The sequence below is a fragment of the Harpia harpyja genome, chromosome 1, assembly GCF_026419915.1.
Source record: "Harpia harpyja isolate bHarHar1 chromosome 1, bHarHar1 primary haplotype, whole genome shotgun sequence".
NCBI lineage: Eukaryota > Metazoa > Chordata > Aves > Accipitriformes > Accipitridae > Harpia > Harpia harpyja.
Window position 1 is genome coordinate 32,483,100 of NC_068940.1, and position 23,164 is coordinate 32,506,263.

The window sequence follows — 23,164 nt, forward strand, 5'->3', positions numbered from 1 at the left end:
TGCCCTGTTGCGTCCCCTCCCCAGGGATGAATATGAAAAGCGGGAATGTGTTAACTTTTGTCTAATACAGAATGAAAGTGTCCTTTACTCCCAGATACCTGGTGCCTTTTGCTGCTGTCTTGTACCTCCCTGAGCACGTGCTTATCGAAATGGATGAGTTGTAAAAGAAATGCTGGGCAAAGTGGCTGCCAAAATGGTTTTTTATCATTGTTATCGGCTCGTAGGACATGTTCTCCATCATCAGAGGCTTGACACAAGGGTTTCTTTGGTGGAGTAAGATGGAGCAGGTCAGCCTGCTGGAGCTGAGCACTGCAGGGGAAGGATTCGACCCAGCACGTGATGGAGGTGACTGTCCAGGATGGTGTTTGTGAGGTTGGAGACTCCCTGCCTCTATTTTTTGAACTAAAAATAAACCAGACCCATCCCTCACTTCTAATGAATTCAATGCGGTTTTAGTAGGAGCAGGGCTGCTCCATAAACTTCTGATATTTCCCACATTTGAGCAAATGAGGTGCCAAACCTGTGGATTAGCCCAGGGCTGAGGAGCGGAGAGGGGACCTGAGCAAGCAGACACCAGTGTGCTGGGGATGCAGGGGAATGATCCTTCCACTGAGCTGCGTCTTCATTTCCCTTCTAAATCAAACTCCCAATTTAAACATGTATTAAAACCTGAATTATTGCATCCTGTGGCTTTCTATTTTGTCTTATAATGGCTCTATTCTCTGCCCATTTGAACCGCATCCCAAGGAAGAAGGGAAGAGAGGAAGGAGGAGCAGCAGAGGACGAGCCCTTGTTTGTTCATTGTGCAGGAAGTCCTGCAGTGGGAAACATAAATTTTGAGTGACATCTTTTTCATTGTGCAAAAGAAGATTTAAACTGTGCCAGTCTTGATTTTCAGACTAAACTGGATGTGGAAGCAATCCTGGAAGTTAAATTATATTAGATCACACTGAGTATTTTATTTTACCTTGTGTGTATGCTGTGGCTGAAGCTGGGAGACAGCCCTTCTCCGGGGCCAACGTCTCGGAAAACTCACGTTGGGTTAGCATGAGCATGGAGCAATATATCGTGTAAAAAAACCACGGCAAGTGCTCGGTGGCTGGTTTGACTGAGCACGGGAGCCACACTTGGGAGGGATTTTCAGCCCCCCATCCCTCTTCTGGGGCCATCTGAGGCTCAGCGTGACTCAGAGGACCGGGACAGCGATGGATAATGTGCAACTGCTGCCGACTCACGCAGGACCCCAGGGATCTGCTGCAGTACAAAGCATGTGGCTGGTGTTTGGCTCCTCTCTTTAGCTCTCCTATCCCCAATGGGGTCATGCTGAGTCACAGCCCTGTGGCTCCGGGGTGGCCCTCGGTATCCTTCCTCCTCTCCTCCTTTCTCTCCAGGAGAGGGAGAAAAGAGATGCTGCTCCCTCTTTTAACCTCTGCTGTTGCTAAGGCCTCCAGAGAAGCTCAAATCCATCCTTCCTTGATAGTTTTGTTCAGATTATTTTGGCCAGCTTATTTCTTTTTCTAAGTATTTCAGGGAGAGCTAAAACACACACAACTGGGGAAGAGCTTCTTGTAATTTCTGAGCAAAGGCAGGAGCTGTTTGGATACGTACTGACCCATCTGAACATCTCTCAGCCTTTTCTGCATTTCAGCGCATCAGCAGCCGTGTGTCTCCAACACTGCCCAAGGAATGCATGCTCCAGCTGGTACTAATAATGTATATGACAGTGTTATGGGCTCATGTCAGGGATTTGCATTAATGCTGATTTCTGGAGAAACATTCCTTGTGTATTCAAAGCTCCTGGGTTTTACATACTTATTTAGTTGATGACGTTACAAGAGAATCTCTCCCAAAGGGGAGCAAGTGTCACCGTGCCATTTGATATGAGAGATGGTAAAAGCTGGGCCAAGTGTAGATGTAGCTGGCACTGCCTAGTTAAACCTCGAAGCGCTGTTTATATTAACATGAGGCACTACGTGACAGGTCCTAGGCAATATTTATACCAGTGGGCCCCAAACTAGGGATTACGGGAGCTGCAAGGGTGGGTATGAGCCTAGTAAAATTAAAACTGCTTATGCTGGTATTTGGGTCACGAAGTTGCAGAAGAAAGGATTTCCATAAAAGTCAATAACTAGCGGAGACTGGGGACCACCAGTATGACCAGTAGTACTCAGGAGAGCAAAGAATGAGAAACTGGGAATAGCAATGGGCCTGGGGAGCCCTCAGCTCCTTTAGACACCACTGAAAACACGCAGCGTTTGCTGGATACAATCCCCCTGTGCTCTTGCACATATTACTGAGCAGTGTAAACATTAGATTTGACTCCTTAATTTCCATTCCCAGCAGCCAGAGATCTGCTCTTTATCTTTCTGTATCATTTTCTTTCTTTTTTTCCTACTGCGGGAGGAGTGTCTCTTTTTTGGATTAAGGGGTAGAAGATGCTATCTTGCTTGAAAGGAGCCATGTTCCCCTAAATACTTCTTTGTTAATGGCAGCGAGACAGCAGAGTGAATAGAAAAACCTTTTGGCATGCAAAACCGATGTATTTTATTCTGACTGTATTCTCTAGTCCTGATTTTCAATGGCTTCAGCTGACAGATTTGAAAATGGATGTGAATTCCTGCCCCTGCTCACACTAGTGATTAAATTGTACACTGGCTCTGGTTTGATCCATAAGGAGCAAGGCAGAAAATGAAGGTTAAAACTAGCGTGAGAACAGGCTCCAAAAAGCAGCACGTCACTGCTGACCCAGTGCAAACTGGGGTCTCTTCCCCAGTTTCCTTCTAAGGTAATTATTTTTTTGGAAATTAGAGAAGAAGTTGCTTGATTCCATTTAAACTTCATTCGTGCCCTTCCCCCCAGGGATGTCCGGATGTTTGGAGGAGAAGGAAGAAGAAAGAAAGAAAGGAAATTTCCCCTTTGAAGGATAGATAAGGGCTCCCATCTTCTCCTCACCAGGTTCAAGGCTCTTTCTATTTGGTAAGATCAGGTATAACCCAAACTGGCATCCTCTGCAGCCCCTTTCTTCTTTCCCCTCCAGTTTTGAGCTTCACGTGTCCTTTGTTCCTCCCAGAATGGTTTCTGCTCCCCAGAGGGACCCTGGGGCTGTATTTACTTCATGCTTCTGCAGTGACTAAGGCCCTGGCCAGACCTTATGTTTAAAAACACATCAGTTAGCTTTTTAAACACTCACATTGACAGGGTTTAACACCAGGAAAATCTGCTTGCTGGGCATGACCAGCCCTAGAGTTTTCTTCAGAGATGCAGCCACGAGAGCCTGAATCCCAGTCAAAATGTCTTGCCAGCTGGACCTGCAGTGTCAGTGAAGGGACACGTCTTGGGAGAGGAGAAAAAAGAGTCTCCCTGTCTCGAGAGGTGCAGCCGTCATCCCTTTCTGCTCCTCAGAGGGTGTTTATAGAGCGCTCCGATACCACTCTCTTCATGTCAGTTGGCAGGCTGTAAGGTAAACCTACATGTACGAACATCTCTGGGAAATATATACAACTGTTATATAGCTAATTTATCCTCCTGAATTTCAATATGACACTTCAGCTGTTAAACTCGGCTTCCACTCATGCTTAAAGTCACAGGGGTTTTGCTGAACTCCACTTGGAGTTGCTCAGACTTTTTATTAGGGATACAAACTGCCATGAATTTAGTTCCTTTCTTGCAAAAGAAATGATTCATGGACAGATCTGACTTCCTTAGAATATGAAGGAAATGAAATATGACTGTTTAAGGAGCAGATTTTCAGACTGGTGCTCTTCTGTGTATTGTGGCTGCAAAGCATTAGCTGTTTCTTATTCCTGTTTGGGGGGTGGTTACACTAAATCTCATAGAAATTTTCTCCTCCTGAAACGGACAGCTCAGACTTGGAACATCACTGAAGAGAAATGAATGAACTCTTCAAAACGTTTGTTCAGAAGGGGAATTACTAATGCACAAATTAATGAAATGCAGGCCACACGGATATTTCATTAATACTTGGCCTTTGTCTAGTATTACTTGAAGAAATGCAGAGACCCCAAAATCATAATCTAAAAATTCTTAGATGTTCAGTAAAAAAATATGGTTTGACTTCATCTCCTAAAAAGCATCTTACTGAGACATCACCCAGCCAGCTGTGGGAGACTGAAGGATATTCTTTTAATTGGTTAAACCTCTCTAAGTGCTTTATAATTGCTTTCACTAAGCAGCTTCTGTAACAGAGCAAATGCTACCTGGAACTGATTACATTTTAATAGGCTTAGCCAACATCCACCCAGGGACATGCAAAGTCTCCCCTTGATGTCCATCAATTTGTCTCAACATTGTTATCAGAGCTCAGCTGTGCCATTCAATAACTCCTTCCTTCCATCCACGGCGGGAATGGATCCGACAGACAGTCGGGGAGGTGTTGAGGGCTGCTTGGAGGAGAATGGGCTGCAGGCTGGTGTATTGACGGGGACAATTAGTCCGTGTCACAAAACTGTCCCCTTTTGAGAAGACATTTTGGCCAAATGGTGCTTTCAGCCTGAGCCAAGCTCAAATATGCCCTGATTTTTGAGCAGCTGTTTGGAAATACGAGATTGAGATGGGGAAGATTGATATTATCTCTCTATGTCTGGAAACAGTATGCAATGGTCTGGGCAGTGTACGTGAGGTTTTACCTGCTGAAGGCTGCTCGTTGTGAAGAGTATGTGTGTACATGTGTGTTTAAGATTTATTTAGGATGTTATCAAATGATTGGCCTATGAGGCTATGCAATCAGAGAAGCTTCACCCTTCCATGAAGCATCACGCAGCACCCAAGAGACTCAACTTCCCAGCACTACAATATAGCCAAGGAATAATAACAAAAATCGGAGGTGGTTTACAACTGGAGAAATGGAAGGAATATCAGATGGATGAAGGCGGGTATGAAATCTCTTGGCGGGAGGTATTTTTAGCGGCAGCACTGGTGCAGACCTTGCCCTGTTACCCTCACAAAAGAGCTGGGAAGCTGCCAGCGCCTCGAGCTCTGAATTTGGATCCTCACACCTGGTGAACGCTGACAGCAGAGAGGGAATTACAATCAGAAATCACATGCTTAATGAATTAATGAGGTGGCTGCCAGGCAGCAAGGCTGACACATTCCTTGATCCTGATCTCCCTAACTATTTTGTACATGACCAAAGTCAGACAGAGCCAGGAAAATACATAAATGCTACCAAAGAGGAGGAAAATGATGTTGTGGATGTTTTGAATGAAGCTGTTCGCCTGACTACTTTTAGCTCCTATTTCAATGTAAATAAATACATAATCTCAGTAGATCTGGAGGAAGGAAGGAAGGAAGGTGTTTGCTGCTCTGATCTCACCCAACAGCTCTGCACACCATTAAATGCAAAAATTTCTTTCCTGAGCACTAGTTTTACAAGTTCTGAAACATTTCACCCTTCAAACAAAACCAAGCTCTCTGTACTTCAGGCCAAAGTTCACTTTTGGAAATGGAAAATACTTTGACCCCCGTGAAGCTCTGATTTTGAGCCAACAGTTTTATTAGTGTGGACAAGTGTCATTTTTCTCTTCCTATCCTCTTCCATAAACTAGCCCAGACTGTGTACATGGTTTTGGCTGCCATTGATCCCAGGATAAATCATGTGCGTCCCTGGGTATTTTTTGCTACTTTTCAGAAAGCTCCGAGGCCTGGTTTATTAAAAAAGAAAAGTTGCAAGGAACAGGTGGCAAAAGTAAATGTGAATCAAGCACCTCCAGTAATCAAGTGCATCTGAAAAATGAAATGAAGCAGGATTTCACTCACACTTGGTAGATAAAAAAAGCCTTTGTGCATGATGTGGTGAATCACAGACAAAACTGATGGTGGATTTCTTATTTGCTGGATCTTCCTCAGTCCAGAAAAGAAGCAAGAGGCCACTCTCATTGCCTTCCCAGCAGGGAAGGGAGCTCAGTCCTGCTGCTGGGGTGGTACTGCAGAGATGCCTGTAATATCTGTGCATCGCTGCCCACAGTGCCACGTCTGACCCACTTTTGCACCATTGCAGGCTCCAGACAGAAACCCTCACTTTTGCTAACTTGTCTCAGCTTTTGCAGTGCATAACAAAAGCAAAAACTTGCCTGGGGAAGAAGAAGAAGAAAATTAAGCTTATTGTTCAGAGAAAAAAGGGCTGGTTTTCAGTCCCTTGGAGGAAATGTGGACCTGTTGGTGAGGGGTGCTTTTCCACCAGCCCTGAGCAATGCCCAGGGACGGGCATGTGTAAATTTAGGTCTCTCTCTTATTATTCATGAGGAGCTCTCTCTTCTTGATGTTAAAAGAGTATACAATACTAAAAGGAGAGAGAGAGGTGTGAGACGTTGTAGCACAAGTGAGAAAAGGCAGCTTCTCACTTAATGGCAATAGGCAGAAGCATCAAGAAACAGAAAAAGATAGCAGGGAACCGAGGGACTTGCACAGTCCCATCCTTGCAGGCTCAGTGCCGAAGCAAGGCTCGCTCCTTATCCCCTCATGGATGATGGTTAATTGGGGCGCAGAGAAAGTCAATAAACACAGCCCAACGAGATAATTATGGGGAATTTAATGTCTTCTGGGTTTTTCTCTCCTTTGTCTCAGTAGGCATTTCCCAGCATGGTGTTCGAAGCTGGGATGCACGTGGCAGCTTGCCTATGGCATGGGACTAGCGCGTCGCGTGGGATGCATCCCTCGTGAAAAACAGCTGGAAAAATCTCATGGAGGTTCTTGGTGCCTTCTCTAGGGATTTCTTTCCTTGTTGAAAATGTGGCCTTGGCCAAAGCGCTTCAGCTACCAAGAGCTTTGCCAAGAAAAGCACCGGTCAGAAAGCTTTCTGCTAAGAAACTCTCACCATCCAATGTGCACGAGGACTCTCACAGTTTAAAACTGGTACCAGCATCCTTTGTTAGATTTTTGGGGGTACTGTTTTTGAACAGCTTTTGCTTTATCATCTGCCAGTTTAAGCTACCAGATTCTTTGGTCTTTTCCTCAGCTTATTTAATTAAGCCATCCACTATTTTGCAGTACAGCTCAATTCCTGGGTGCAGGATCTTTTATTTAACCTTTTTCTGAACCAAAGCTCTGCATAAAAAGAAAAGGAATAAAGCGATATATGCAAGGCTTAAGTTGCTGTTGACTAAATCATTAAAATGCTGGGCTAGTTTTGCTTTTTCAGAGAGTCTCTGTGTGTAAGCAGGTCTGTTCTTTAGCTTTACATATCAACAAGCAAAGGCAAAAGAAAAGGATTATTTGTGATTACCCTAAATGTGGTTGGTTGGAGGAATAAAAAGAATTGAATCCCTTTCTGTCTTCATCCACGGAGATCACAGTTCTGTCTAGTTCCTCCATGAAGTTATGAACACCTACCTGAGCAGTTCATAAATGGCCACTTGTGCTCCCAGCTATCAATGTTGTTTGAGACATTGCACGTGCAAACGTGAACCCTGGATTGCATGTGAAATATAGATGAAGGTGTTCTCCAGAACAGGGCTTGGGAATTTGTCTGAAATAAGTTTAGATAGCCAGCCCTCAAAGGGCTGCAAAATGTAGTTAAAAATCACATAAGAAGCAGCATTTTTTTTACATTTCTGCTGCATACTAATTTGGCTTGGGGCAAAAAATGTCTGGGTTTGGATATTGCGATTAGCTGGGTCAGAGTCTGCAGAATGTTGGGTGCAATATCTGGTGGGAGAAGGTAAAGTACAGCTCACAGAAGGGTGCACACATGTCCCTTGGGAATGCTGCTGAGTTTATAGTGAGACATTTGGTCCCCAGGAAGGGCAATAATCACAGTCACCTTCTTACCCCAGAGCTGAACACTTGACTTGGGGAGACGTTATGTGCAAGACAGGAACAGGGGAATTCTTTCACTGTAGACAACACAGCAATTGCCCCTGCCGCTCTCTCGCTTCAGGTTTTCAAGCATGCAGTGGAGTTATTTCTGGGATGATATAAAACATCAGGTGTATGGCATTACGTGAGGAATGTTTTGCTATCAGATCAGTTTTGCTATTACCAGAGTTTTGAAGAGGAGAAACACTAGGAAGAGTCTGAATTAACCCAAATCTTTTTTTTTCAATCATCTGAGTCATTTGGCCATTTTTTTTAATGAGAGAGAGAAGAAAATTGAAATCTGAATTAAAGCTCTGATGATTGACTGTAAGAAACTCTTTTTTCCTATGTGTGTATCTTCAGGGCAAAACTGATTTTCCACACACCTCTAATGAAGCAGCGAACATCTTCAGAGCAGCTCCTGCTTTTACCTTGGGAGCAGGGGAAGGAAACCACCACCACACCGGGTTTCCAAAGTCTCTGCTTGTAACAGCTGAGAGGAATTTGCACATCTGATTTACCATGGGCAATGCCAGTGGGACTGCGTACCCTGTGCTATGTGTCACTCTAACTGATCTCTTCAAACACAATCACATGAAATGAAATAAGTTTGGTTTTAAAACTACATCAGTCCCCTAGTCACACTCAAATCCTAAAGCCAGCACCAGCTGAAAGAGAGGTGTTCAGGCTGGAGCTGGCCAGAAATAGAAAAAGAAACAAGAAAACTTGATGTTATCAAGTTGTTTCTGTTTCACAGAACATGAAATATATTTTTTCCCTTAAATTTGAAATTTTCATTTATCAGCTTCTCCCCCATTGAGCACAATTAATTAAATAATACTTAAGTATCTCTTTAGCTTCCTTTCTCTATATGTTTTTTTTTTTATCCTTTAAAGGAAGATTAGGAGTCAGAAAAGTGACTCTGGGAGAAAAAGAAAATAGTGGAAAATAAATGGTAAAATTCCCTAGAAAACTCTTGGTGACTCAGCAAGAAATAGATGAGGAAGGAAAGAGACCAAGAGAACAAAGACATTTATTTTCTAAAGTTTGGGGCTTTGAGACAAGAATTGGACAATTTTGGCAAATGTCAAAGCATTTGGGGGCAATTTGGATTTCCAAAAAGAGCTAATTTTCATTTAAAATATGTTTTGGGTGAAAGCGTTTACCAATTTCAACCTATAACTCTTCAAATCGTATTTACTTAGACACCTCTAGCCAGTTCCATGCCAAAATACGTGAATACTTACGTAGGACCCTCACGCCGTGCTTCAAGGCTTGCACGCGGCTGGGCTCCATGGACATGCTGAGCATTGTCTGCTGCCCACCGATGGTGCAGACCTGGTTTTCCTGGGCAGCCTGCTTGAACATGACCATGAGCTGGTTGGCGATGATTGTGTTGAGCACAGAAATGACCACCATGGGGAACACGAAGGAGATGAAAGTGTTGACCTGCAGGGGAGACATGTCAAGGGATGAGAAGGATTGGTGGAGCAGAAGATTGTGTTTTATTTCTCAAAGCAACAGAGAAACAGCCTGCAGTGGAAATCTTTTCTCTCCTCTTACTCTGCTGGCTTTGGCTTTTGAAGGCTTATTGCACAGAGGGAAAACTCAACCACCACTGACGTGCCTTCATTCACGTGGGTCAACACTCAAAAAAGGCAAATCCACTCGCATCCAGTTCTGTTGTCTTCCCCTTTTCAGTGTAGTTCATTGCCAGAAATGTCTCAACCGAAACATGCCATTGATATTTTCCCCTCGCGAACAGCAGGATGCTTCTTAACTTTCGTTGTGCATAGCACGACTTCTAAACAACAGTATGTTATTGTATTTTTTCTTTATTATGAGCACTCCTTGGGATCTTTTTAACTTTCTTTTTTGTGTTCTGTCCTTTCCTTGTAGATCTAATGATAGCGTTTTGTTATCTCATAACCAAATTATCCAATAAACCTTGTGCCTTAAAGAATTAAAATTGATCAGAATAAACAAGTGGAAGTTGTAATGTTTTTAGTACAAATTATTTGATTACTACAGTTTTGATAAAATTAAATGGCGGATCAAGTTAAGCAGTGATTGAATCAAGTGGAAGTCACTGTTCGTGTCAAATAAATGCAGGAAGGCTTTGTGAGGGCCTTATGGGCTGCCTAGAAACCCCGCTGCGGTTAAGCTGAGCTTAACGAACAGCAGCCCAGGGAAATAGAGGCACGTGTAGGACTTGCCCGCATGTCTGTGGCAAGGCTGCCATGGTGAGACGGCGAGCTGCCGTGCCAACCCTCCCTGCAGCACGGAGGGGCTGGGTGCCCGCAGGGCTCGTCCTCTCCGCTGTATGGCTCAGGAGGAGGCTCAGCACATCACTGAGATGAGTGCAGAACAAATCAAAAGCCCCTTAAATTTTTAAAATTTCAAAATATTGACAAGAATTAAACTGTGTGCTGCAAATCGCTGCGGAAGCGATTTTATTAAAAGCGACAAAATGACAAAAAGATAAAGCCAATAGGGAACTTTGCCCTGTGGTAGGGTTACAAGGCGTGCTAACTTCTTCCCCAGATAGCCACGTATCTTGCACCTCAGTGTTCTAAAACACAGAAGCAACCCTGTACCCCAAGCCAACCCCACGTCCCTCTGCAGCCTGCAAAACCAGGGAAGCCTCAGCTACAAAGGACTGCTCCGTCTGCTCGGATGGAGACATCCCCTCTCCACCCACCCACGCGGGACCATCACCTCAGTGTGCAAGCATTTGCTGTACGCCCTGTACCTAGTGCAGATGTGTGGTGTCTTTGCTCTGGAGGGATTCGGAAATGCCAGAGATGGACGGAAAGATGGAGGAAGAATTCAACCACACCCCCAAGATGCTACAGGGCATCCATAAAAGAAATAAGAAGCACATAAGCATATGGGGAGCAGGTGCACTGGCAATCAGAAGCACTTGGATTTCTTTGTCCATAAATTTGAGAAAGATGCAACTTCTCTTTTGGTGAAGACAGGCAGTGGTGTTGTTGCCAAAGTTTTCTTTAGATGGATCAACTCTCTATACAGCTTTGCACTCCAGAGCTCCATGTGTTTAGCAAAAGTACCAGCTGGGTTTCGTCTCTCGCAACCCACATGGTGAGAACATCATCTCTCATTTATGCTGGTAATAATAATAGAGCTCCTCTGTGGACTGAGGAAATTCCTGGATATACCCCACCATTATAAGCTGTTAATGGTCCCTTTTGTTAAATATATAGCAGTTTTCTAAGCTTCTAAAAGACCTCACAGCCTCCTGCATATAAAGAAGAGTTATCTTTTGGAATCGCCTCGAGACACTAAGGAAGATCATTAAGCAGTAGGGACCAAGTTCTCAGCTGGTACAAAACAACACAGTTTCGCTGAGAGAATAATTTATGCTTGTAAAGAACCTACTTCATTTATTTAACCTTCACGATGCAGCTGGGCTGAGCTGGTGCACACAAGGGTGAAATGACTTGCTCAGACTTACCGGGTCAGCCTAAGAAATGAGCCCTGTAGTTACCCACTCCTATTTCTATTGTTTTAGCTGCTAAATGCCCTTCTTTCCTACTGCTGAACAATGTTTGCACAACAGCAAAAGAAACGCTTAACTCTGGAAATGCTTCACTCTGTCGCCTGAGCTTCAGAGTTTATTGGCTTTCATTCAGAAACTTTGCCCTAGCTATAAACTCGTCTTGCCTAATATAATTACACAGAATTCAAAAAGTCTTTTCTGAGCTTTCTTCAAAGCCTTGATTCATTCCATAATTGTATTGTGAAGTCTTTAAAAATCTTGGGAAATTGTCTAGAATAGCGTTGACTTTCCCTTTTATGAATTGTTACGGTAAAAGTGTGAAAATTGCATGCTTTCTATGAAAGGCTATATTTAAAGATTTTTTTCATGTCTTGTTTTGTACCAAAACTCTCATATAGTTAAAAAAAATATATCAATATTTTCCCCAGAAGCAGAAGGTTTTACTTTGTGGAAAGAATTATTTGCAAACACAAACCCTCAAGGACCATAAAGGCTAGAAAAGCTAACCCCCCTCCTGCAAACCCTCTGTATTCAGCATTTTTTCTGGCAAGCTGCTTGCTGGGTTGTGCGAGTCCGGACCCCCTCACACTGTGCACGTCAGTGCAGTAACACTTCATTTCCAGGTGACTTTGCGCGCTGCTGGAGCTGATGCCCCAAACACCTCTTCAAAGTTTCCCACCTGCTTCAAGAGGATCTGGTCTGGGATTCCAGGACTACATATTCAAAGGTCTTCAGGAGCAGGAAGACTTGTATAGGTGTTTAATGGGATTTTTTACAGCACTGAAACTCCTAACATCAGTGGGACTAAAGTGGCTATGGCTGTCAGTGAACACCTGTGGGAGACTTTGGGTCCTTATATACCTTTACAGACCACTCTGGCCCTGGGAAGGAAGATTTAGGCAGCATCCAGGTTCATTTTTGACCTGAAAGTCTCTGGCTTTATGTTGGCTTACCATGGGAAGGACAGCTTGCGCCATACTGGATCAAAATTAATTCTGTATTCAGGGTTGGTTAGATGCACAAGCAGAGTGGTCTGGCCTCATCTCTGCTACCACCAAGCATGGTTCAGTCTGATTCTCCTCTCCATTAAAACTGATGTGTTTGCATCAGTGTAAACCCACCAGATCTGAGGTTTCTGCTCAGCACCACGACGGACCGTGACGAGCAGCATGAGCACAGTGCAGAAGCACAAAGCTGCGCATGGAAAGGCTTAGCACTGGCTGCTCTCTAGTGTAAAAAAACCCCACCGCCACAAATCCTGTGACTGTGTGCTAAATCCTCATGAAAAAAAAGAAAATCCAATACTCCAATGTTTGCCACTGGCAGGAGAAAATGAAATACTAACCCACTTCCATGCTGCTGTCGCTCCTGTAATTAGTGCAGTCCTAAAAGCTGTTCAAGCACCAGGCTGGCAGCATCTGTGGGATGGGATTAGTCCTCAGGACCAAGTCATGTTTTCTCTTGTACAGAACAACAACCTTCCCTTCCAGCACTGCCTGAGCAATAACACCCAGAGACCCGAATCGCTCTTCTCTGGCTGCACTGTGCAGGATGGTGACGATGTGGGTGCTACCCAAGGGTGAGCTCCCAGCAGAAATCTCTGCCTAGACCTGTCCCTGTGAAGGCATGCCTGAGATATGTGATCATCTGATGGATGCAAAGATGTGGCCGTGGTGGCCGTGGGGGTCCTGCCCTGCCCAGGCACCAAACCTCCCTGGCCCGCGAACGATGATGCACTTTTCATCCCAGCTTTCTCTTAGCCCTCTGTTGCCAAAGGTGATTTTAATTCCAGCCGAAACATGAAGTATTAAAATTATGCAGGGTTTTGCAGGACACAGAAGACAGAGCAAATCTGGGGCTGGGGCTTCGTAAGCTCATGAGAAGACAAATGGAAATTAAGTCACACTTCTGGAAGGGAAAAAAACCCGCATCTATCAGCCTCTCTTGGTCAGGTCAACAAAAATCAGACTTTGTGTGAGACTAGAGAACTCAGCATGATGTGAGTTTTCTTCTTCCTTCCAAACAGGAGTGTGGGAGAGACACAGGGGAAGGGACCAGAAAAATCAAGTGACACAAAAGCAGAAGCCAGTTCGTGGGTTTGTGACTCTTCCTAAATCTTTTGTACAGAAAACTGCTCCCCTGGCTCTGCTGAGCTTCATGCTGACGTGATTTGCTTTTGCCAAGTCGTCCCTCAAATTATTTGGCTGCCGTGGTTTCCCTGGGTTACCACTAAAAGCAGACATCAGCTCGCTTGCAGTGGTGATGGAGAAGATGAGCATATAACTTCACGGAGGGACTCCCCAGAGGACTTATATGAGTCCTGTAAATCAGAAGTTTTGCGAAGGTTTATTCTTTTGTGCTCCAAGGTGACTTCTGGAGGAACACAGACTCAAAGGCCACTTTGAAAGAAGATGGGTTTTCCTTCCCTCCTACAAGCTCAGACTTTTGTCTTATATGTATCTGAAGGGGAGGAGGGGAAATGTCACATCTCTTACAGGCATTTACAGGTCACTTTTGCTTCCAGCAAAACTCAATTGCCTGAGCCACCTAGAGCTGGCTGTTCCCACGGTCCGCCAGTGCATGGCTTTGAAGGCATACAGAACTGTTAATGAGTGTTGGTAGATGCTTTACGAGGTCTTGGAGCACTTAAGTGGTTAAAAGTAAAAAATTGGGCTAAAGGCTCTTCCTGGAGATACAGTAGCAAGTTAAATACCTCCACTGGAAGTATTTATAATAAAAAAAGCCAAGAAACACAGCTACTCATAATATTTTCACTGAAAGAGTTTTGATGAGAAAATGTTCCTTTACTGAGATCGTAAAAGATTTTTGAACACGCGTCTTGTATTTTCCCTCAGGCCTTTTCTCTAAATAAGTAAATAAAGTCCCACAAAGCAAATGCAGCATGAAATGCCGGTTGCAGCAGCAGCACGGCATGGTGCACCACACCAGTGTGTCCCACGAACCAGCAGCCAGGAACCCTGGATCCAACAGGAGCAAGACCCCTGGAGCGGACGTGGGGTGCAGCTGAGATTTAGGGACAATCATAGCTCTGGGTTATGACCACGGTTTTGTGGCAGAGACCAGAGATGTTCCCTTGTTACCTGATAAATGACATGACAGCAAAGCCAAATTCTTGGTCTCCGGAGACATGACCCCTTCCAGCAGTGAGTGGGGATGCTCAGAGCAATTTTTCCTCCTTCCTCTTCAGGGATGTGAGAAGGACAATTAAAAAGGAGAGAAGTGTGGACAATGGTGAGCCGGTAAAACCTCACCTGGACTGACTAAGCTTATCTCATACTTCATTTCCCCACAGCATGCCTGCCTGCTGGCTGGGAAATGCTGGCCAACGGCTGCCAGCCTTCCCATTTTCTGCTGGGGAGGATTTCCCATTGCAGAGACTCTCCTCCGGTCCAGCCACCTCTTGAGGACATGCCTGGGGAAATGGTTGAGAAACTCCAAAGCAGCTGAAAACTGTCTCAGGAGGAGATTTGTCTTTGCTGGTTTCCTGGAAGTGATGACGGGGAGGACTGAGGATGCAGGGTATCATTTGATTCGTGGTTTTGAGCAAATCAATTAAACCACATAGCTGGGATTTAACTATCTACCACATTCTGGTTCACCTCATTTCCAATGGAAATGAAAAGTAAATTATCCTCCCCCTGGCTGTGGAGGCAGTATTGTTAGCATATGTCAATCAGAAAAGCACATTCTGCTACATCAACATTCGGCTGCCAAAAAATCTTATTTGACTAAATGTACTTTACAAAATTACCGGTTATCTCAGTGGCCAGAATCATCATTTCTTTAACCACCCAGTGGATAATTTCAGCCTTTAATAAGCATGGTGCCGCATTCCTGGATACGGCAGCCTGTGGAAGACAAAGCAGGAAAGGGAAAGGCGCATGGCCTGGCATGCCAAAAGGACCATTTGGCAATGGCACTCGTGTTTGATGTTCACAGGATGTATCTGATGAAAAATCCAAAGGTTTCCTCCCCCCCCCCCCAGTAAATAAACTACCATCTAATCAAATCCTACCTTTGCATAGCTTTCCAAATTTCCATGCCAAGTATCTAGCGGTTACCAGCTAAATGCCATTCCTTAGATACAACAGGGCAGGAGAGGTCTGCGTTTGTGAGTGATGGAAGAAAATAACAACTGCTTTTGTAGCCAGTACCTGGTACAGGGAGAAATGTGGAAGCTGAAAAACTGCAGCGTAGGAAGGGAATTCAGCTCTTCTAGAAATTTCTGAGGATTTTAATTAATTTCAGCATGTACTAGCACTAGATTTTAGTAGAAAATCTTTCCAATCTTTCCTTTCTCTGATCATTCACTTAATAAATATCTAAATTAAGTCTGCAGATTCAAGGAGGAAGCTTAAAAGACTATGGAAGTGAGAGAATAAGGAATCTGAAACGTGCGAGTGGGTATCCAGCACCAGTGGAGACTTGTTCTGCAGGATACGGGCGCCAGTCCTTATTTCAGATAATCGCATCCTGGTGTGGGAACACAAATCCTGGATAAGTAGGAATGGGGCCAAGTGCTGAAGCCTGTATGTCGATGTGGAGCTCTAACAGTGTACTTGAGCAGGAGCTCGATCTTTACACGTTGCCAGTTTTAACTCAGGCAGGTTTGCCTGTCACGTTTTATTTCTGGTGGCTGCTATCTCGAGCAGCCCTGACAGCATGACACGGTGTGACACGGCCGTCACCCTCGGACAGAGGCTGTCTGGTGACGTGGACGGGTGCGCTAGGTGCCCTGTGCAAGCTCACTTGGCAGCTGCCTGCGGGTACGGTCGAATCCTGCATCCCCGCGGGGCCCACTCGCACCACCAGACAGCGCGACACAAAACACGCTGCCTCGGGACTTCGGCAGCTGGGTGAAATGACCCTCCTCTTGCCTCCTAACGAGGAACGGTATGTAAATATCTGATGGAGGTCCAGGTGATGGGACATTATATCCCATCGTTAATTTAATGAATAACCAGAGAAAAGATACCAAAACCCAGCTAATATTTTCTCTTTAAAACATTCTGAGAAATAGACACAAAAGCCTCTGGTTGTTATCACACCGTAAGCCCTGTACCTCTTCTATCCAGCTGTAGGGGAGTATGGATTCCATACGGCTTTCTTACCCAAGTTAACAGAGTGTGATGGTGTGAATTGCTCAAATCTCATCCCAGACAGCTCCCCGTTCGCCTCTGGGAGCTGTAAGCGTAGACCGGAGAGACTGAGAAGCACCTTCACCCTGCCCCAGCGAGGCCTTTTCAAAAGTGTTAAATATCAAACACAGACATTTCAAATAAAGGTTATGATGATGTGAAACATTGCTCACAGGCGCAGGTATCCGATGTCAAAACGTTACGATCAGCTACGGATTACAGAAGCGAAGCTTGAAGCTGGGACACAGCCGTGCGGGGACGGGGGGACAGCTGGCAGTCACAAACAGCTAAACCTCTGGGAGTCAGGGCAGTGATGCGGGTGTGAGCCTGATCTAAACACAGAGACCAGCAGGACATCAAAAGCGTGTCATTCAAGGGAAAAGGAAAAAAAAAGAAAAGCCTCAAAAGCAGGTGCATCTTGCCCAATCCACCTCTGTTTAAATAACTCGGCGGGTTTTGCTGACCTCAGCTGGCATCAGCCACAGGAGCTTGAATTGGCCAAACCTGTGTATTTTAGACCTCTGCAGGGGTCCGTTTTCTTCTTGGTTTGGAAAGGGTCTGGGAATAGGGGACTGCAGGTACTGTTGCTTAGGTGAAGAAAAAGAGTGCACAAGTCTGAAGATGAACTATCAATGCTCCCAAGTGACCGGACTAGGTCCTGTCCCCATGATGCTACTGCCCTGCAGCCGTTAATGTCAATGAGTCTGGTACTCAATTAATTGCATGGCAAGGACATGTGAATCTGTTACTGACACATCCATTTACTGGCCTTATTCACTTAGGGAAAACCACTCAAAAGACAACTCAGAGGACAACACAAAAGACTTGTACATGAGCTCCGGCTGCTTGCTTCTATTAAGATGTTTCAGGTTTTATATTGGTAGATATTTATATCAGAAAAAAATGCATGTTATTACAAGATTGACGGTGACAGCATGCAGTGTTTGCAGTCTGTGCTGTACTTTTGAGATCGACAAGGAGCAAGTACCTGGAAGGTACTGCAAAACAGGACTTGTTCAGTACAGGCTGGTAATGCACGGGAACCACTCACAGGCTAGTGGTCCTCTCCTCTCTCTGGGCTGGCTGGATGCCTCCGATGATGTCTCCAGCTGGCTAACACCAGACATGAACTCTTCCAAAGGGCTTAATTTAGCTCTAGCATTGAGATCAGAAGGAGGATCTGCTTAAACTCTGTTTTCATTAGCATTTTGTGTTTGCTCCAGAATAGTGATGTTTTCCTGGTAACGTGCCTTCCCTCTTTAGATCCATGGCCTTCATGAGAGAATGACCGTCAGTGTGGATTAAGATATTAGGAATAATCAACGTGTAACATTTTCAAGCCTGTGTGTGGTCCCACACTGATGAACTATAATGGGAATGCAGAGCAGCTAATGATCTTGAGAAGTTAAGTTAATCACATACTCTGCAGGAGTTAATCAGATACAGAACAGATGGAAATAAATTCCATACTGACAAAAAAAATCCATCATATCTCTATGGCAAAAACATTCCACCAGCTTTCCCATTCATAAATCTCCCTCCATGGAGAAAACATTTGTTCATAAAAAACAACATCTGATGCAGAACAACTTAAATGGGTCTCTTGCTCATGATGGGTTGGCAAAGATGTCAGAACACTGAATAATGGTGGCATTCCTGAGCTTGACTGGGTACCTGAAGAGATCATTTAACCTCATTTCTATGCATAGTTACAATCCTGTGGCCTAAAGTATTTTCAGATTTATCATAAGTAATAGCAGAAATGTATGATTCATACATAAGTGTTTGATATAAAGCTTATTATTCCTAATTGTATGCAAGGGTAATACTGAAGTATCAAACTCCCTGGGGACCTCAGAGCTCTTCATTACCTTGCTAAATGCTAGAGAACCTTCTTCATTATAACTATTCATAAAAGAAAATTTGCTCCTTTCCTGATCTTTGGACACCAGTCTCAAACCTGAATGGTTCTTCTCATTCCAGCTCCCCAAAAGAGAGAAAAGCTGTGAAATTCAGGAAATCCTGGAAATAATGGACTGGGGAATGGGCAAATGGGAAGGTTTTAAGGTTTGCCACTGTGTGTTGCAGAATGCCTTGTTGTACATCATGGATATTCAGCTTCATCACTTGATAAAACCGAAGGATAAAAGAATATTTATTTAGAAAAATGAAAGAGTAAACCAGTTACCAAAAAACCCCCAACCCCAAACAAAAAAACCCCAACCAAATCCTCACTGGGATTATACTTGATGAAGAAGATGGATTTGGGGGTCTTGTACATCTCACTTCAGTTACTCTAGGGCCTCCTGCCACTGATTTAAGAGGGGTATGTGGAAGCTAAAATAGAAGGGTTTTGGCCCAGGATGGTTGCTACCTCCCCGTACCTGGTGAGGAAGGAAGGAAGAAGTGACAGAGCAACAGTGATGATCCTCCGTCATGTCATCATTAACCTGGAAGCTTCAAATCTTCCCCCCTTCCTCCTTCAGGAAATCTTCCTTCTTAGTTTCCTGTGATTGGGTACATTGAGCTACAAGGTAAATTAATTAAATTTACTCAATTTTGCTTGCAAACAAGAATAAAGTCAATTTGTATGCTCTCAGTTTATTGGCCTCAGATTTGCTCCTCAGATCTAGTTATCCATAGCAATATTTAGAGCTATATTTTTGGTTGAACAAAAACTCAGTGCATAACGTTCTTGATTTTCCCTTTGAACATGCAGGTCCTTGTTACTATTTCCCCCTCACCCTTCCCAGCAGCTATATCCTACTGAGGGGGAAATAATACTTCAGTTTCAAATGACAGGTTGGAAATATGCTTTAAATAATTTACCAGTACAGTTGGATTTCAGTTCTCACTATCTGCTGGTATTTTGGTTCCTACTTGTTTTCGCCAAATGAATATTGCCCATTGCCTATCACAATATATTTAGTTTTCTCCAGTTTTGCTGCTTGTCAGCCCTCTAAATAATTTAATAAATGTTCATACAGTGCCTAATGCTCCTGACGGCTGAGTAATCTTAATTCAGATTTTGCAGTTATTTTGTGTCTATCCTCTTGCCTATCTTCTTGTCCATCAGGCATTGCACAAGCCGTGGGGGCTCACGTGGTGGACATTCATCCAAAGAAAGTGCCTCCATGGCTTCCCCTGGTGCAGGCTGATGCTCTCTGTTGAGGTTAGCTAATGATGTCCTTGTCAAAACCAAGAAAATCATCCTCTTTCCTATGCTCTTAGCCATGACTGCAAGCGCTCAGTGCATCCAATGCTCCTGCTCCCGCTGCATGGGTTTTGCAGCCTGGGACGGGCGCAGGAGTGGCAGCCACTGCCACTGAAAGCACAGGCTACACATGCGTCTTAGGGATGTATCGCCACGTAAATAAATCACAGCAGCTGATTTTGTGAGCTGATACCTGTATCCTTGCTTCTCTAACATCTGCTTGTTATTCCATACTTCTTTGGTTCACACTTGGGATAGTCGCTGTAATGAATGAGAATGTTATACTTGGATAGTCTCTCACAGACGATGTCAAAAAAAAGAATCAAACCACAGTGACAGTCAATTATCCCCCAACTTTTTTTTGTTCTGGTAATATTGAGTCATTTCAACCCTGATAATCAAAATGGATGGCTTTTGCCTATGTGGGTATGAAGTCATTTACAGGGAGCAGGCCAGTGTGGGGATTTCTAGTCAGTGTTTTAGGAGTAAAATAAAGCAAAAAGCAAAAGCATGGGAGTATCATAAGCAAAGCTTTCTAACTGCAAAGAGCAGTAAGCAGTTAAATCAAGTGGTGCTTGCTTGCTTTCTTCTCACACTCTTTTGCTAGATGGATCATGACAGAGAAAAATGCGGGTCTGCTCTGCTCACGTGGTGACTACCAAACTTCGGTTTTACACTCGGCACGTGGCAACACCGCAGCCAAGCACAGCCGTCCAAGCTGGCTCCGGGCAGGGGCAGTCCCATGCTGGGGCCAGAGCGTGGGTGTGCAAAGCTGCAGTGATCCCCCCCTCCTGCTTTTCGTGGGGAAAAAAGGGGGATGCAACCAGCAGCTAGATGACAGGCTAGCACACGCTCATTAGAGCGGGAGTGCAAGGTAATTAATAAATCAGCTCCATCCCCCAGGACGATACTGAAGATTTCAGATAGAGACTTTGCTATAAACCAAGCCAGCAACTAAAACCTTCAGCCTGATGCGCGAGGCACGCACACTGCAGAAGGATTCAAAGGAGAGTCACTTTAAAAAAAAGCAAACCAAATGGAAAGAACAAATCTTTTTCGTATTGAAAAAGGCATTGGACCTGATTCTGGTTTTGCACATTCTGCCAGGTGAGATGGAGGTAGGTGAGGGTAAGAGGTGCTATAGGTGTCTGAGAGACAAATGAGATCATGGAAAACAATAATTTATCTGTTGAATTTTGTTTCAGGATCAAACTTTCTGAAGCTATTTGTAATATTTCACATATGTTGAAAAGTCACATTAATACAGCTGGTAAAATAACAGCTTGTCTGCTTAAAATAATTAGTAGTTGACAAATGGGTTGAATTTTAAATCCATGAGGAGCTTTGGTTAGCACTAATAAATGTTGATTAAGGTAGCAATTAAAATCTAACAATCTCTCTGGGGGTCTGAACTTTAAAGCTGAAGTTTGGAACATTCCTCAATTTACAGAGAAAATGTTGCCGTTCCTCCCCAAGTTGCATTATTAAGCTGTGGCAGTGCAGATCTTTTGTCTTTATTTTATTCCAGTTTCCACAAATTAATTGCAGCCTCAAGTAGTGCCCCACAGCCAGGGGCAGCAACCAGCACCTACCCTAGTCTAACATCTGATCGACATCAAAACCTTGGTACACCGGTGATATTTAGCAGTGTGAGGTTTGAGCTTTCTCTCGAGTAAGTTAATGCTGTAAGACCCTCTCAAAGTCCCTATTTCCATGGCAGTCCTTCCCAGTAGGCAGAACCTGTCCCTCTTCTCATCAGGCTTTGAAGTGGGCTGGAGAGATCTCCATCTCTCCTTCCAGATGTTCCGCTTCGGAAATGTAGCTGACCTCTCGAAAACAAGCAAGGTCAAGTAGCCCTGAGTGTGCGCTCACCTCTCCTGAATCTCTTTCCTGCTGTTCTGAGAGACCTGACTATGCATCTCTTAATCAGGATGATTGGATGAGCTACGAAGAAAAAGTGTTGACTAGGTAGCATCTTGAGGAAGACTAAAATTATCTCCCTCTGCCGCACTTGAGCAGTGTGACCGAGGCAAATCAAGAAGCACATTTTTGTTTATAGACTTGTTTTACTGATTTATCATCATGGGACTATTCATGAAGGTCTCAGGTTCTTTATGATCTTACTAAATGTGAGAAAATTTCAGTCACTCTCCTGCAGTTTTCTATTTTTGAAAGAGGAAAGTACATTTGATTTTCACGGAGCACCTCTTTTATGCTGGCCAAATCTTTTTGTTTTTTTCACTCTTGCTGTGGTTGAGACAAAAATCTAACACAAAACCAGATTTGTCTTTCTTCCTTTATCACACACGAACTGTGCGTCCCCCATTAATTATATTTCAGCCCCCAGTTCATACGCTGAATGCCAGCGGGACAAAAATAGGAATACAGTGTGAATTGGGAGCCACTTGGTCCTCTCCTGTTCCCAGCGTGAATGGGAGCGCATCGGTATGTCTGCCCTTGATGGGCAGCTTTAATCACCAGACGTGTCATTATATTGTTATATTACAGTCTGTTTTTTCAGGTCTGTTCCTGCTGACTTTGGGAGCAGCTGAAATAAGGTCTTTTTCCTGTAGGGTACTTGCAGTGGCTGTTACTGAATAAAGAAACCAGCAGAAAATTTGTTTCTGCACATCGTAGTCACCATGTTCAAATCCAGGGACTGTTCCTGGGGGAAAGCAGGGAGGTCAGAAGGAACCTGTGTCCCCTTCGCCTCCCAGGATTCCTGCTCAGCAAGGTGGCTGCTGCTTGGTCCTCCTGGCCCCAGCATCCTTGTCTGCAAAGGAGATCTTGGCTGCATGTGAAACAGCCTCCATCTTGGACAGCTTCTCGTTCTGGGAAGGACTTTTAGTAATCTGCATGATTTTTAGGTGCTTTCTCAGCCCAGGCTGTGCGATATGAGCGTGACTGTTGGTTTCTCTGCAGCACTGAGTGATCCTCAGTACATTTGCAGAGTCTGTGCATCGCTAAGGGTATTTGCAGCAAGAGAGAGATGGAGAGCTGAGGATGTGAAGTGCTGGAGGAGGAAAGGGAAGAAATCTGTCAAGAGGGTGGAAAAAAAAGCCCATTCACTCTCAGTCAATGTGTGTATCACTTTTTTTTTTTTTTTCTTTTCTCTGTTGTAAAGATGAAATACAAATGGCTCAGATAAATGCAGAAAGGCACAAAAATGAAAGCATGATAGCTGGAGATGCTCGGAGCTATTTTTTTCAAAGAAGCCTTGAGAACTGGATGCAATTGTGCATTTACATTCCAGTGAGCAATTTCCATGCCTGAAGCTTTGAGACAGGTCGCTCTCCATGCAAGATGGATGCAAGGGTTGAACCAGCCAGGAACTGGAGCCGCAGCGGGGCATGAGAGACCAGCGATGAGCGTTGGCCTGGCTAGCTCGGAGCTGCAATAGTGGGACTTTCAGGGAAAAGAGCAGCTGCTGCAAGAGGTTCTCAGGTGGACACAGTCATC

General features: G+C 44.3%; 1 protein-coding gene across 1 annotated transcript in view; it reads right to left on the reverse strand.

The window, feature by feature from the left end:
• The window catches only part of NTSR1 (neurotensin receptor 1), a 64,339-nt gene that overhangs the window by 9,983 nt on the left and 31,192 nt on the right, over nucleotides 1–23,164 (reverse strand). Inside the window, exon 2 of the mRNA XM_052785896.1 lies at nucleotides 9,060–9,261. Within this exon, the coding sequence (XP_052641856.1) occupies nucleotides 9,060–9,261 (202 nt within the window). The remainder of the gene's footprint in view (nucleotides 1–9,059; nucleotides 9,262–23,164) is intronic.